A 17,404-nucleotide genomic window follows, 5' to 3' on the forward strand; every position below is an offset into this window, starting at 1 on the left:
CCGGGGCAGACTCCGGAGGAGAGAAACAGAAGAGCAGCAGGAAGACGTTTCAAGGAAGGGAAGGTGGAGGGTAACAAAGCCCCCGAGAGCAGCAGGCTTCCACGGAAGAGAAGACATGACCGCCCTGTGAAAGGAGCGCTCTATTCCTCCTAAACTCATACTCAGGTCCCCAAGGGCACGAATTAAGAAGCCTGGCCCCCAAAAGCTACTGCGTAGTGATCAACTTCTTTTACACAGCAAAGCGGTTTTGTTCGTACACAGAGAACACCCCTGTAAACCGCGGTGCTCAGAGAGAAGCAAAAATCCATTGTATTTTTCCATCCCACTAGCTGTTGGCCACCAGAGTTCAGGAGGGAGAAAAAACATTCAAATAACAGAGCTCACAAGGACTGCGGTTTTGTAGCTTGTGACTGTGAGAAGTGGTATGGGAATCAAAGAAATAAACGGCCTTGACTCTAGAGGAAATGTCTTGCAGAAATTCAAATTGTCTCTTTAACACAGTTTGGGTGAAGAGAACCCAAGATACATTAGAAACTGGCTGATGGTTTTTTATTCGAATTTCTTGGCCTGCCTTTTTTTCATCTCTGTCAGCTTGTGAGTTTTTAACATTTGATAACCTGCCGCCGAGGTCAATGTTTGATGGTTAAAATGACAAATTATTTAACTTCTATGGAGAATGAAGACTTAATATGAATCCATAATAGCTGATTAGTTTAATGCCTTGACTGGACTAATTGGAAATCCTATCATTCATTACTCAGAGAAATTCTATGTTCAGGATAAGATTAAAAATAAAATATTAGTTCAGTAAACCACATAATATTTAGATACAATGAAGTTAAGCTAAAACCAAACATAAAATTTATTCTCCAAAGTTATTTCCAAATTATAGGAAAGTAAATATTTTCTTTATATATCTATATGTTATGGTGCTAAGTGTGGATCTTAAAGTCTGCATTATGGCTCTGGTTGTTAGTTTTGACATTTGAAAAAACTCTGACCTTGTCTAGCTTCAGGGATTAAGTATAAGCTACCTTTTCTTAATAATAAAAAACAAAAACTAACTGTAGGATAATAAGTTACTTCAAGTTTTATGAAATCAGCACTGTCTCCTCCTGAATATTAGAGACAATGCTAGGTATGGGGTAGGGGAGAGGTAGACAGGCCTAAAGAGGAATAGATATTGTAGAAGTATTTCCAAGGAAAGACTATAAAATCTATCTCTATTGTTTTCTATGATGTTTAGTATAGCATCCTATACAAAAAGTTTATTTAAATGAATTTAAATAGAATAACGAAGATTTTAGAATTTACTGTAACAGGTTAAAAGTAGGCCAAAGTCACTGTTAGTCAATATTTTTAACGACTAGACTAATTAAGCTATGTAATGGATTAGGATCAATTTCAAGTGTAGCAGTTCCAACCTGTGGATGTGTTCTCCCTGCCTTATACAACATTTTGGTCAAAACGGAGGTAAAATTCCCTTGTATCAGCTAAAATGTCCATTTCCTCTAAATCTTAGCCTAAGGACTGGTGAGATTAACTGTATAAGCATTAACAAGAAGAATTTAAAATAGTTTATAGGACGGGTGCCTGGGTGGCTGTCGTTAAGCATCTGCCTTCGGCTCAGGTCATGATCCTAGGGTCCTGGGATTGAGACCCACATTGGGCTCCCTGCTCCGCAGGAAGCCTGCTTCTCCCTCTGCGGCTCCCCCTGCTTGTGTTCCCTCTCTTGCTGTGTCTCTCTCTGTCAAATAAATGAATAAAATTTTAATAAATAAATGAATAAATAAAATAGTTTATAGGAAACAAAGCATCAGAGAAAGCCTAAGTAGGAATTCCTGTAGACATTCCAGCCTCAAATAAGGAAGGGTAGGTGTCACTTGTCTTCCCTGTCCACTGTACCTCAGAGGCCCCCAGCTCCTTCAAACATTCTGGATCTCTGCTGCCCTAAGTCCATGCTGTCCTCATTGGTAAGGTTAACAGTCAGACACATAAGGAACACAGTTCCTGGTGGTGAAGCCGGATTCAAGATAAAGAAACTTGCTAAAGGAATAAGTTTAGTTTGAAATATGACTCTGGAAAAGTATGCATATTATGTTTCCATCTTTCCTAGAATGAAGATGTTCAAGAACCTGAAATGGCAAATCTACATTGCATAATTTCTTGATAATACCTGAAATATGAAATTACACAACAATTACTTCTGTTCCTTAGTTTTCCTCCCTGCCTTCCTCCACAAGCATTTAGTAATACTCAATGATAAGCACTGTGCTGGATATGAGGATACAGAGATAAAAGCTCCTGCTTAAGAAACTCAGTATCTAGGAATGACTCAGACATGTAAATAGATATAATAAAAACTGACCATTATGTACTAAAACAGAAGTGAAACAGGGTCTCATGAAAGTGTATAGTGCAGGCTAGAGTAGGACGATCAGCAGACCCCTTCAAGAAGAAGGGGCATCTGAGCTTGTTTTGAAGGGTGCGTAGCTAGCTACTAAGGAAGGAGGGAAAGGATGTTCCATGTAGAGGCAACACTGGATGCAAAAGCATGGACAGCACACGGTCTTTCTGAGGACGTGCAGGTAATTGAGCATAGCTGGAGCAGTGTGGCCACAGTGTGCAAGGAGAGATGACACTGAGACAAGAGGACAGGTGAGGTGTGCTGGCAATCGATTATGGAAATCCTTCCTCCCTGAGGACAACAAGGAGGGGCAGGAGCAGAGCTGTGTTTAGTGAGGTCACTATGGCAGCGTAGGGATGACAGGAGGGTACTGTGAAGGGAGACTGGAGGCTGAGAGCCTAATTTGGAGACATAAAGTAATCCAAATGAGAAGGAAATCCACATTCAACTGAATCACTGTCAAGCTCACACACACAAGACCTGTCTCATGACAGTCTCTGAGGGAACATAGGGAAGCAAAAGAAAGGACCCGCTCCATAGCATCTCTTCAAAAGCCTCCCATCCTTTCATTTTCCAGCAGGATCACAAGGCATTCCTTATGAATGAACCTTATGAACCACAGATTAGCTGTGGTTCAAGTCTTTGCCTACTGGCCTGTTTGGGTACATGCAAGGTCATCAGGGGGCCATGGCAGAGCCATTTCCCCATACGCGGTAGTAGTGGCTTAGGAGGAAATAAAGGATGGAGAAGATTATTAAAGTAATAGAACAAACTGGTCAGTGGTTGGATGGGATGTCAAGAATAATGCCCAGGTGTCTGCCTGAAATAAATAGATGATGAAACATTCATGAAGATAAATTATGTGAGTGCTACAAAACAGGATCAGTTTGGAGATGAGGGGCCAGGGAATGGTGAGATGATTTAATTTCAGTGTTGACATGTCAACTTAAGGTGTACTCTTGGGACACCCACAGAGCAATAACAATAGGCAACTGGATATGTGATTTGGAAGAACCTGCAGGGAGTTCCAGGCTGTAGGTAGTAAAAGCCACAAGAAAAATTGAGATCAAACAGGAGAGTATATTAGTAAAATGAGAAGAGGGCATTTGTAGTATCAAAAAAACATGGCTTTTAAGAATGAATGTTCTCAAATAACAAGAACCTTACGACTAGAGTCACTATAGGCAAAGATCTTGAAGAACACTATCCCTTTTCTTCTTGTGTCTGGATTGGCTTTTAATTGTCTGGAAAGATCAGGATTACAAAAGGAGATTGGTCACTATGGAAACAGGCTATGCAATCAATATCAAACAGGCAGTTTCAACACAAAAAGATAATTAGTTTTTCCCTTAATTGTATGTTTTCATGGTTTTCAATAATCATATATGCTTTTGATCAGAAAGTTCTAGTCAGTTAATGACCTGGTGAGCAAAAGCAAAAACACTAGTCTATAGCTCTTTTCCCTGGGTTGCTTTCTATGAGGCATCCTAAACCCAGACATTTTGTGACTTCAATAACTCTCCATTTCATCAGGGTGTGCAATTCATCTAACTTCCACAGCCAGCCTAAAGCTAAATGAACAGTCAGAAGGAAGGTATCTTTATTTTTTCCTTCATGGCCAAAACTTTTTAGTTAAGGGCACATATTGAATGGAGCACTGGGTGTTATACGCAAACAATGAATCATGGAACACTACATCAAAAACTAATGATGTAATGTATGGTGATTAACATAAGATAATAAAATAAAATTTAAAATATATATATACCTAAAAAAAAAGAACATATTAATTTCATGTTAATTGTCAACTGTTAGTCTAAGCCACAGTTAAAAGTCTAAAACTGTGGGCGCCTGGGTGGCTCAGTTGATTAAGCGACTGCCTTCGGCTCAGGTCATGATCCTGGAGTCCCGGGATCGAGTCCCGCATCGGGCTCCCTGCTCGGCAGGGAGTCTGCTTCTCCCTCTGAACCTCTCCCCTCTCATGTGCTCTCTCTCATTCTCTCTCTCTCAAATAAATAAATAAAATCTTTAAAAAAGAAAAGTCTAAAACTGTATCAGAAAAAAGAAAAACACACACACAAAATTTAAACATGCAAATTCATACAATGTAAGTCTCTTCTTTAGTTCATTATTCTACATAAACTCAGGATACATTCTTACTTAAATAATTGTTACTTTACTAACCTTATCCAAAAAAGCTTGTATCAATGCTTCCCGGTTTGCTATATATGCGATGTATCTATGCCTCCCAATGGAAGCAATTATCTGGGTCTCTTTTTCCAGAAGTTCACACAAAGCAGCTTTCCTTTCAGCTCCAGTGAAAGACTGGTTAATGCGTGCAAATTCTTCTTGCTTCCAGACTAGAGGAATAACATGAATCACTCTTGAGTTTTTAAAATCCCACACCTTTTCAGAAAATTGTTTACCATCATATCCTGACAAACAGTATTTTATGTCACTTTAAATAAAATTATACACGAATATAAGCATTCATACTGTACACCTGATGTATGAAAAAATAGGATAAAATGGAAGCTGAGAAACTTAAAGCAATAAAATTAGAGTCAAACAAAGAGAAGCCAAAGGAAATCAGCTCAGGTAATGTCAAATTATGCATCCAAGTAAGCACGTGCTCTCCCCAGGATTGAAAAATATATGGTTTGGGTTTGTAGCAGCCACGAACACGTACTATTTAGACCCCCCTTCAAGAGAATACCTGCTTTTGCTACTTAAGCAAAATAAGGCAGTCAGAGAAAGACAAATACCATATGATCTCACTCATATGTGGAATTTAAGAAACAAAACAAATGAATAAAGGGAGGGAAAAAAAGCAGGGGGGGGGGGTGGCGGCAAACCAAGAAACAGACTCTAGAGAACAAACTGATAGTTACCAGAGAGGAGGTGTGTGGGAGGAGAGGGAAACAGGTGATGGGGATTATACACTTATTGCTGGCTCATTTGGTGGAGGCTGCAACTCTTGATCTTGGGGTTGTGAGTTTGAGTCCCACCTTGGGTGTAGGGCTTACTCAAAAAAAAAAAAAAGAAAGAAAAAGGAGTACACTTATGATGAAAAAAATAAAACAAAATGATAAAAAAAAAAAAAGAATAACTTCCCTCAGGAAGATACCCCCCCAAAAGAAGATACACAGAGGGTAACATGTTATTTCCTTCCCGTGTGTGTGTGTGTGTGTATATACATAAATGTGGTTAATATTTTGATATATATGTATTTCCCATATATATATAAATGTGTTAACTATTTTGATATATGTGAAAATACCTATCACTGAATTGATTTTTACCTTTCCAGCTAAATTACCCTGTCAGATGACTCAAAGTTCTTAGTTTTAAAAATAATGATTACTGTTTTTTTTAAAGATTTATTTTAGGGGCACCTGGGTGGCTCAGTTGGTTGAGCAGCTGATTCTTGATTTTGGCTCAGGTCATGATCTCAGGGTCCTGGGATCAAGCCCCACGAGGGGCTCTGTGCTCAGCCAGGAGTCTGCTTGAGATTCTCTCTCTCCCTCTGCCCTCGCCCTCCCTGCTGCCCCCCACCCCCCCGCTCATGCTCTCTCTCTAATAGTTGCTTCTGGTCTTCTTCTGTTGTAACCACTGCCTTTGATGATATCTAGTTTTAAAGTTTTATCAGACTCTTTCTTCTTCCTCTCAACTTTCAATTTGAAATCATCCTGATCAGGCCAAGGACATGCCAGTGATATTTTTATAAGAATCCACTCTGTCCCTTACTGGGAATACACTATTCAGACACTGCACAGCTTCGTCTGTTCAAAAAGAAGATTTTTAAATTTAAAAGCTAAATTGTCTTCAGCAAAAGGGTTGTAAATTTAAGGGCTAAATTATGTTATGAAAGTCCAGGAAATCTATGATTGATGAGTTTATCCTTTAAGAGTAGTTCTCCCGGCAAGATGGCGGAGGAGTAGGAGACCTAGATTTCGTCTCCTCTCAGGAATTCAGCTGGATAGGGATCAAACCATTCTGAACACCTACAAACTCAACAGGAGATCGAAGAAAAGAAGAGCAACAACTGTCTCAGCAGAAAAGCGAACACTTTCTGGAAGGTAGGATGTGCGGAGAAGTGAATCCGAGGCGATATTCGGGAGGATAGACGGCGGGGGAGGGGCCTCCGTCGGCCGCTTCTGGCAAGTGATAGAGCCGCGGAGCACAAAATCGGAACTTTTAAAAGTCTGCTCCGCCGAGGGACGTCACTCTGGTGGCTAAGCGGGGGGTGGAACCCTCCGGGACAGTGTGGTCTCAGGACCCTCGGGGTCACAGAAAGACCGGGGGTGCCTGAGTGTGGCAGAGCTCCCAGGTATCGGAGCAGGGAAGCCGGCTGCAGAGACGGAACCCAGGCGCGGGCTCTCAGCTCGGGGTGGCCATAAACCGGGATCCGCGGCACAGTCGGGCCCCTGCTCCTCCAGCAGGGACCCAACAAGCGGCAGAGCCGGGGAGACTCACCTTCCTCCCCGGGGAGGAGCCATGGGGGAGCGCACCGCAGGGATCTGCTGGGTTTGAAGACTCCACCCGGGGTCGGGTGCCAGAGATAGAAATGCGGTCACAGGCCGGGTAAGCACGGCGTGCGGCCGGAGACCGGGGAGACGGGAGTGACTGACGGCTTTTCTCTGGGGGCTCACTGAGAAGCGGGGCCCCGAGTTCTCGGCTCCTCCGGGGCGGAGATTGGGAGGCCGCCATTTTCACTCTCCGCCTCCAAAGCTGTACGGAAAGCTCGCAGGGAACAAAAGCCCCGGAGAGCAAACCCGAGCAGATGACTTAGCCGGGAGGGGGCAAGGACGGGGCAATTCCGCCTCCAGCAGAGACATTTGGAAACCACGGCAACAGGCCCCTCCCCAGAAGATCAGTGAGAACAGCCGGCCAAGACCAAGTTTACCGATCAATGAGAACGGCAGAACTCCAGAGCTAGGGGAATACTGCACATAGAATTCATGGCTTTTTTACCATGGTTCTTTAGTCTTTCAAAGTTAATTTTTTTTTAACTTTTTTTTTTTTTGAATTTTTCTTTTTCCCTTTTTCAACCAACATCTTATCAATCCCTTTTTTTAAAAAAAAATTTTTATTTTTCATTTTTAGAGTCATATGCTATCCCTTCATAGTAGTTACCCATATTTTTGGCTTATATATATAAGTTGTTCTCTCTTTAAAATTTTGAGATAGTTTCTTCTAACAGATTAAAATATACCCTAAATCTCTAGTATATGGTGTTTTCTATTCCCCTGCCTGATCACATTCTCTCCCTTTTTTTTTCTTTTTTCTTTTTTTAAATCCTCTTCTTTCTTTTTTCAAACAACTTCGTATCAATTCCTTTTATAAAATTTTTTATAATTTCCATCTTTACAGTCATATTCCATCCCTTCATCATATCAACCCTTATTTTTGTACATATATAAGTTTTTCTTTCTTTAAAATTTTGGGAGGCACTTTGTTCTAAAAGACCAAAATACACCCCAAATCTAGTGTGTGGCACTGATCTATATACCAGCCTGATCATATTTGACCACATTCTGGTTTTTTGTTGTTGTTGTTGTTGTTGTTTTGTTTTGTTTGATTTGTTTTTATCTTTTTCTTTTTCCTTTTTTTCTTTTTTCTCTCTTTCCATTTCTTTTCCCACTGCTTCAGGTCTTTTCTGATTTATTTAGAGTATATTTTCTGGGGACGTTGTTACTCTGCTAGCATTTTGTTCTCTCATTAATCTATTCTCCTCTGCACAAAATGACAAGACGGAAAAAATCACCTCAACAAAAAGAACAAGAGGTAGTACCGACTGCCAGGGACCTACTCAATACGGACATTAGTATGATGTCAGATCTAGAGTTCAGAATCATCACTTTAAAGATACTAGCTGGGCTTGAAAAAAATATGGAAGTTATTAGAGAAACCCTTTCTGGAGAAGTAAAAGAACTAAAATCCAACCAAGTAGAAGTCAAAAAGGCCATTAATGAGGTGCAATCAAAAATGGGGGCGCTAACTGCTAGAATAAATGAGGCAGAAGAGAGAATCAGTAATATAGAAGATGAAATGATGGAAAATAAAGAAGCTGAGAAAAAGAGAGATAAACAACTACTGGATCACGAGGGCAGAATTTGAGAGATAAGCGATACCATAAGACGAAACAACATTAGAATAATTGGGATCCCAGAAGAAGAAGAAGAGAGAGAGAGGGGCAGAAGGTATAATGGAGCAAATTATAGCAGAGAACTTCCCTAATTTGGGGAAGGAAACAGGCATGAAAATCCAGGAAGCACAGAGAACCCCTCTCAAAATCAATAAAAATAGGTCAACACCCCAACATCTAATAGTAAAACTTATGAGTCTCATGGACAAAGAGAAAATCCTGAAAGCAGCTCGGGAGAAGAGATATGTAACCTACAAGGGTAGAAACATTAGATTGGCAACAGACCTATCCACAGAGACCTGGCAGGCCAGAAAGGACTGGCAGGATATATTCAGAGCACTAAATGAGAAAAATATGCAGCCAAGAATACTCTATCCAGCTAGGCTGTCATTGAAAATTGAAGGAGAGATAAAAAGCTTCCAGGACAAACAAAAACTAAAGGAATATGCAAACACAAAACCAGCCCTACAGGAAATCTTGAAAGGGGTCCTCTAAGCAAAGAGAGAGCCTAAAAGCAACACAGACCAGAAAGGAACACAGACAATATACGGTAACAGTCACCTTACAGGCAATACAATGGCACGAAATTCCTATCTTTCAATAGTTACCCTGAATGTAAATGGGCTCAATGCCCCAATCAAAAGACACAGGCTATCAGACTGGATTAAAAAACAAGACCCATCGATATGCTGTCTGCAAGAGACTCATTTTAGAACCAAAGACACCCCCAGATTGAAAGTGAGGGGGTGGAAAACCATTTACCATGCTAATGGACACCAAAAGAAAGCTGGGGTGGCAATCCTTATATCAGACAAATTAGATTTTAAACCAAAGACTGTAATAAGAGATGAGGAAGGACATTATATCCTACTTAAAGGATCTATCCAACAAGAAGATCTAACAATTGTAAATATCTATGCCCCTAACATGGGAGCAGCCACTTATATAAGGCAATTAATAACAAAAGCAAAGAAACACATCAACAACAATACAATAATAGTGGGGGACTTTAACACCCCCCTCACTGAAATGGACAGATCGTCTAAGCAAAAGATCAACAAGGAAATAAAGACTTTAAACGACACACTGGACCAAATGGACTTCACAGACATATTCAGAACATTCCACCCCAAAGCAACGGAATACACATTCTTCTCTAGTGCCCATGGAACATTCTCCAGAATAGATCACATCCTAGGTCATAAATCAGGTCTCAACTGGTACCAAAAGATTGGGATCATTCCCTGCCTATTTTCAGACCACAATGCTTTGAAACTAGAACTCAATCACAAGAGGAAAGTCGGAAAGAACTCAAATACATGGAGGCTAAAGAGCATCCTACTGAAGAATGAATGGGTCAACCAGGAAATTAAAGAAGAATTAAAAAAATACATGGAAACCAATGAAAATGAAAACACAACTATTCAAAATCTTTGGGATGCAGCAAAGGCAGTCCTAAGAGGAAAATATATAGCAATACAAGCCTTTCTCAAGAAACAAGAAAGGTCTCAAGTACACAACCTAACCCTCCACCTAAAGGAGCTGGAGAAAGAACACCAAATAAAGCCTAAACCCAGCAGGAGGAGAGAAATCATAAAGATCAGAGCAGAAATCAATGAAATAGAAACTAAAAGAACAGTAGAACAGATCAACGAAACTAGGAGCTGGTTCTTTGAAAGAATTAACAAGATTGATAAACCCCTGGCCAGACTTATCAAAAAGAGAAGAGAAATTACCCAAATCAACAAAATCATGAATGAAAGAGGAGAGATCACAACCAACACCAAAGAAATACAAACAATTATAGGAACATATTATGAGCAACTCTATGCCAGCAAATTAGATAACCTGAAATAAATGGAGGCATTCCTAGAGATATATCAACTACCAAAACTGAACCAGGATGAAATAGAAAACCTGAACAGACCTATAACCACTAAGGAAATTGAAGCAGTCATCAAAAATCTCCCAAAAAACAAAAGCCCAGGGCCAGATGGCTTCCCAGGGGAATTCTACCAAACATTTCAAGAAGAATTAATACCTATTCTTCTGAAACTGTTCCAAAAACTAGAAATGGAAGGAAAACTTCCAAACTCATTTTATGAGGCCAGCATTACCTTGATCCCAAAACCAGACAAAGACCCCATCAAAAAGGAGAATTACAGACCAATATCCCTGATGAACATGGATGCAAAAATTCTCACCAAAATACTAGCCAATAGGATCCAACAGTACATTAAAAGGATTATTCACCACGACCAAGTGGGATTTATCCCTGGGCTGCAAGGTTGGTTCAACATCCGCAAATCAATCAATGTGATACAATACATTAACAAAAGAAAGAACAAGAATCATATGATCCTCTTAATAGATGCAGAAAAAGCTTTTGACAAAGTACAGCATCCTTTCTTGATCAAAACTCTTCAGAGTATAGGGATAGAGGGTACATACCTCAATATCATAAAAGCCATCTATGAAAAGCCTACAGCAAATATCATTCTCAATGGGGAAAAACTGAGAGCTTTCCCCCTAAGGTCAGGAACATGGCAGGGATGTCCACTATCACCACTGCTATTCAACATAGTATTGGAAGTCCTAGCCACAGCAATCAGACAACAAAAAGAAATCAAAGGCATCCAAATTGGCAAAGAAGAAGTCAAACTCTCACTCTTTGCAGATGATATGATACTTTATGTGGAAAACCCCAAAGACTCCACCCCAAAACTGCTAGAACTCATACAGGAATTCAGTAAAGTGGCAGGATATAAAATCAATGCACAGAAGTCAGTGGCATTCCTATACACCAACAACAAGACAGAAGAAAGAGAAATTAAGGAGTCGATCCCATTTACAAGTGCACCCAAAACCATAAGATACCTAGGAATCAATCTAACCAAAGAGACAAAGGATCTGTACTCAGAAAACTATAAAATACTCATGAAAAAAATTGAGGAAGACACAAAGAAATGGAAAAACGTTCCATGCTCATGGATTGGAAGAACAAATATTGTGAAGATGTCAATGCTACCTAGAGCAATCTACACATTCAATGCAATCCCCATCAAAATATCATCCACTTTTTTCAAAGAAATGGAACAAATAATCCTAAAATTTGTATGGAACCAGAAAAGACCCCGCATAGCCAGAGGAATGTTGAAAAAGAAGGGCAAAGCTGGCGGCATCACAATTCCGGACTTCCAGCTCTATTACAAAGCTGTCATCATCAAGACAGCATGGTACTGGCACAAAAACAGACACATAGATCAATGGAACAGAATAGAGAGCCCAGAAATGGACCCTCAACTCTATGGTCAACTCATCTTTGACAAAGCAGGAAAGAATGTCCAATGGAACAAAGACAGTCTCTTCAACAAATGGTGTTGGGAAAATTGGATAGCCACATGCAGAAGAATGAAACTGGACCATTTCCTTACACCACACACAAAAATAGACTCCAAATGGTTGAAAGACCTCAATGTGAGACAGGAGTCCATCAAAATCCTAAAGGAGAACACAGGCAGCAACCTCTTTGACCTCAGCCGAAGCAACTTCTTCCTAGAAATATCGCCAAAGGCAAGGGAAGCAAGGGAAAAAATGAACTATTGGGACTTCATCAAGATAAAAAGCTTTTGCAAAGCAAAGGAAACAGTCAACAAAACCAAAAGACAACCGACAGAATGGGAGAAGATATTTGCAAATGACATATCAGATAAAGGGCTAGTATCCAAAATCTATAAAGAACTCAACAAACTCAAAACCCAAAGAACAAATAATCCAATCAAGAAATGGGCAGAAGACATGAACAGACATTTTTCCAAAGAAGACATCCAAATGGCCAACAGACACATGAAAAAGTGCTCAATATCGCTCGGCATCAGGGAGATCCAAATCAAAACCTCAGTGAGATACCACCTCACACCAGTCAGAATGGCTAAAATTAACAAGTCAGGAAACGACAGATGTTGGCGGGGATGCGGAGAAAGGGGAACCCTCCTACACTGTTGGTGGGAATGCAAGCTGGTGCAGCCACTCTGGAAAACTGTATGGAGGTTCCTCAAAAAGTTGAAAATAGAGCTACCCTATGATCCAGCAATTGCACTACTGGGTATTTACCCCAAAGATACAAAAGTAGGGATCCGAAGGGGTACGTGCACCCCAATGTTTATAGCAGCAATGTCCACAATAGCCAAACTGTGGAAAGAGCCAAGATGTCCATCGACAGATGAATGGATAAAGAAGTGGTATATATATACAATGGAATATTGTGCAGCCATCAAAAGGAATGAGATCTTGCCATATGCAACAACGTGGATGGAACTGGAGGGTATTATGTTGAGTGAAATAAGTCAAACAGAGAAAGACATGTATCATATGATCTCACTGATATGAGGAATTCTTAATTGCAGGAAACAAACTGAGGGTTGCTGGAGTGGGGGGGTGGGGTGGGAGGGATGGGGTGACTGAGTGATAGACACTGGGGAGGGTATGTGCTCTGGTAAGCGCTGTGAATTGTGCAAGACTGTTGAATCTCAGATCTGTACCTCTGAAACAAATAATGCAATATATGTTAAGAAAAAAAAAAAGAAGAAGAAGGTAGCGGGAGGGGAAGAATGAAGCGGGGGAAATCGGAGGGGTAGACGAACCATGAGAGACAATGGACTCTGAAAAACAAACTGAGGGTTCTAGAGGGGAGGGGGGTGGGAGGATGAGTTAGCCTGGTGGTGGGTATTGAGGAGGGCACATTCAGCATGGAGCACAGGGTTTTATGCACAAACAATGAATCATGGAACACTTCATCTAAAACTAATGATGTAATGTATGGGGATTAACATAAGAATAAAAAAAAAGAAAACAAAAGGCAACTTACTAAATGAAAGTATTTGCAAATCATATATCCAATGAGGGTTTAATATCTAAAATATGTAAATAACTCATGCAACTCAATAACAAAAAAAATCAAACCATCTGAAAAAAAAAAAAAAAGAGTAGTTCTCCCAACCAAAAGAACTTTAAAATTTGACAAAATCCATATATCCAAAGGCAGTATATGAATGAAGAGAAAAATTGCTTGCTTGTGGAAATAATCACTGAGAATATTTATCTCATGGGATTATATAGATGTTTCCAGAAAGCAAATAAAAATTGAATGATATAAGTAAGCCTATTTTACTTCTAGTTTTACATTAGAAACCTTTGGGACCAGTAATAAATTTAGGCCACTAGGACACTACTTAAGCTATCCTGCCAACCTCAAATAGCAATTTATTGCTCTCCTAGATTAATACTTAAGTCCTGGGTGAATCTGGAGATATAGACATATATGTACTCAAATTCACTTATATTCATATATATTGACTTTACATTTTGCTTAAATTATTAGTATGATTTTTTAAAAGGGAATGATCCAGTGAAGCTAATTAGAAATGAAAATAATGGGTTTTAATTCCAATAAAATTCTCCATTAGATGAACAACCTCCCTGTAAATCTATAGTAAGGAATGGAACATGACATCAGAGAAATACCATGTCCTAACTACCAATAAGGAATAGAAACACACAGGAATCAGGAGTAGATGGACAAAACTTATTTTCTATCTGAATTAACAGTTTCCAGACCTATACAGAAAAGACATTGAAGAAAACAAGAGAAATTCTGCCCACTTTCATAAAACATATGTTCCATAGGGATGATGATAATAAAAACAAAAACAAAACTGGAATACTGAATTAGTTTTCTAAGACTGCCATAACAAGGTACCATAGACTGGGTGGCTTAAACAACAGAAATTTATTGATGTCCTCACAGTTCTGGAAAATAGGAGTTCAAGGTCAAGGTGATGGCAGGGTTAAGCCCAGGGCCTCTCTCCTGGGCTTCTAAAGGGCCACCATCCTCCAAAGTCTTTACATGATCTTCTGTGTGTGTGTGTGTGTGTGTGTGTGTCCCCTAATCTCCTCTCCTTATAAGGACATCAGTCATACTGGTTAGAGCTTGTCCATATGACCTTATTTTTTTCTGAATTATTTTTTCAAAGGTCCTGTCCTCAAAGTCAGTCATATTTTGAGGTACTGGGGGTTAGGACTTCAACATATGAATTTTGGAGGAACACAATTCAGTCCATAACAGATGTCAATAGCCACCAATATTTTTAAAGAAAAAGATATTAAGGAACTAGTTCATTATAAAATAGAATATATCTATTTTATCTCCTTAATTTATCTTCCTGGACAAATCATCCAGTTTCCAGGGTCTGAAGTTCAACTATAAAATGAAATGATAGGACTAGTCCTAAAGTCTATACACATTCTAAAAAAAATTTTTTTAAGATTTTATTTATTTATTTGACAGAGAGAGACACAGGGAGAGAAGGAACACAAGCAGGGGGAGTGGGAGAGGGAGAAGCAGGCTTCCCTCTGAGCAGGGAGCCGGATGCGGGGCTCAATCCCAGAACCCTGGGATCATGACCTGAGCTGAAGACAGACGCTTAACGACAGAGTCACCCAGGTACCCCACATTCTAAAATTTCTGAGATTTAAACTTGCGATTTCCAAATAAGAAATAACAGAACATACAAGATTTTGTCCATCACTAGCAGTTTATATGCATCTGCTTTTTAAAATTCTCATTCACAGACTGAAAGCCTGAATGGAGAGAACCAAGAAAGATTCAGACTGAATGCCCAGAGCCCGATTATGTCAATGGCCTCCAGAAGCTAGAAGTCAAGGTACCTTGAGATCAAGAAGTAATAATTAGAGAAGAGTGAGAAAATGCTATCAGCACAAGTTAAAACAAGGCAAGGGGTTAGGGGATTCAATTCAACAAATATTTACTAGATATAATGAGCAAGGATCTTATCAGGCACCTTTGGTACAAATGTAGACAGTTAAGAAAGTGGTGTTTACAGAGAATCATGGACAAGGAAAAGAGGCTCTGAGCCTAATTCGTGCTGTCAAGAGAAGTTTCCTAAAGATAATGACTCTTATGCTGAATCTGAAGTAAGAGTGACAATTCAGATCAATGAAGGAGTCACCTTCAACACACTGCTATAAGAAAAAGAAAAAAAAAAAAACCATAAAAATAAAATAGTGTTGCCTGGAAATGGCCTTGACTTTGATCCATTATGTTATCTTACATAGTTAAATTCATTTTCATACATAGTTAAATTCGTTTTCTTAAAATGATATAATTTGCTTTTATTACTGAGGGACATAATACCCAAAGGAAAAATAAAACTTCTATTAGGAGTTGTAATTCAAACTAAGCAATTGTCACTAGGAGCCACAAGAGGGCAGCAGTTTCAAAGACAACAACAAAACAACTTACAAATTATCTGAGAGTTTTAATTTATAATTTTAGGGCTGGAAGAAAACTAAGAAATGCTTTTTTTATGTAAGAAATTTCGTTTTCTCCCACACAAATCATGTGTAGACATACAAAGTATGTGTGTTCCATTTTAATATAGAAAATCTGTATAAAATTATTTACCATGTAACAGTAACTTATATATGCATAAATCTTTGCACTTCTAAAGTATTTTTTTTTAAGATTTTATTTATTTATTTGACGGAGAGAGACAAAGTGAGAAAGGGAACACAAGCAGGGGGAGTGGGAGAGGGAGAAGCAGGCTTCCCACCGAGCAGGGAGTCCAATGCGGGGCTCGATCCCAGGACCTGGAATCATGACCTGAGCCGAAGGCAGACGCTTAACGACTGAGCCACCCAGGCGCCCCAAAAGTACTTTCATAAATGCAATATTTATTTTCACTTTATAAAGCCTGTGCAGTAAATATGCCAGAGATCATTAAATCCTTTTATAGATGAAGAACCTGAGGCTTAGGAGAAGTGAGTGACTTGTCCAAGTTAACAGCCATTAGTAAGTAGAAAAAGAAGAACCTCATTCAGTATATTTTCTGTTGTTTTGCACAACTGCCTGTCAACCGAACAAAATAACAATAATATCCTTTGATTTGTTCATATGTGACTTTGGAAAATTATTTGGATAGAGTTCTACTATAACAGAACTTCAGTTTTATGCTTGTTAATAAGACCTTTCACAGACACTTTGCCAACAGTGCTGTCTTTTAACTCTTAACACTTAGAAACAAACTTTGTTTTCATCTGCGAGAAAATGAAAATAGAAGTGAAGTTTAAAGTAAAACAAAGTATTTGCAGAGGTCAACGATCAGGAGAAAGAGAAGGCAGATGTAAAGCCGAGGGAGAAGGCTATTACCTCAAACACTGCCACATTCCTAAAGCCACTCAATTTTGCATGTTACCAAAGAGAAAAATTTATTAATGTTACTTGTTAGACCTAGTGTTTAATTGTTTCATCTTCTGGTAAATAGCATGTTACCATATAGCTATTTAAACAGACCCAATATCTGACACCTATAATTGTATTCAATTATATGTTCTGTTACTCAAGCTAGAGATGGCTCCATTACATCATCTTTGGGTCCCCTTCATCAACCCACTCATTCATTCTATCAATATTAGTTGGGCATTTGAACTAAGCACAGAAAAAGAGATCATCAAAAAAAAAACCACCAACAACAAACTAAGTTATTCTCTCATGGAGCTTATAATCCAGTGGTGAAAATTAATGTTAAACAGATTGTTTAACAAAATGTTAAACAAATAAATTACAAACTGTGGTGGTGACATAAATGAGAAGTTTGGGGTACTCTGGGAACCGTGATGACAACGGGATATCCAAGTTCTACTGTCAGTCACAGAAGCCTCTGAGTAGGCGACAAAATTTCAGCTGAGATTGGAAGGAGGCAATAAGAAAAGGCTTCAAGAACAGTATATCTTCTGCCCTGAGGAGGCACTGCTTGGCCAGTCAAGTCACT

The 17,404-nt window shown here is 39.3% G+C and overlaps 1 protein-coding gene across 1 annotated transcript in view; it reads right to left on the reverse strand.

Annotated features, from left to right (window-relative positions):
- Nucleotides 1–17,404, reverse strand: part of IQUB (IQ motif and ubiquitin domain containing) — a 64,363-nt gene that overhangs the window by 21,931 nt on the left and 25,028 nt on the right. Inside the window, exon 8 of the mRNA XM_035021022.1 lies at nt 4,592–4,767. Within this exon, the coding sequence (XP_034876913.1) occupies nt 4,592–4,767 (176 nt within the window). The remainder of the gene's footprint in view (nt 1–4,591; nt 4,768–17,404) is intronic.

This window comes from Mirounga leonina, unplaced genomic scaffold, assembly GCF_011800145.1.
Source record: "Mirounga leonina isolate KUSES-001 unplaced genomic scaffold, KU_Mleo_1.0 Mir_174, whole genome shotgun sequence".
NCBI lineage: Eukaryota > Metazoa > Chordata > Mammalia > Carnivora > Phocidae > Mirounga > Mirounga leonina.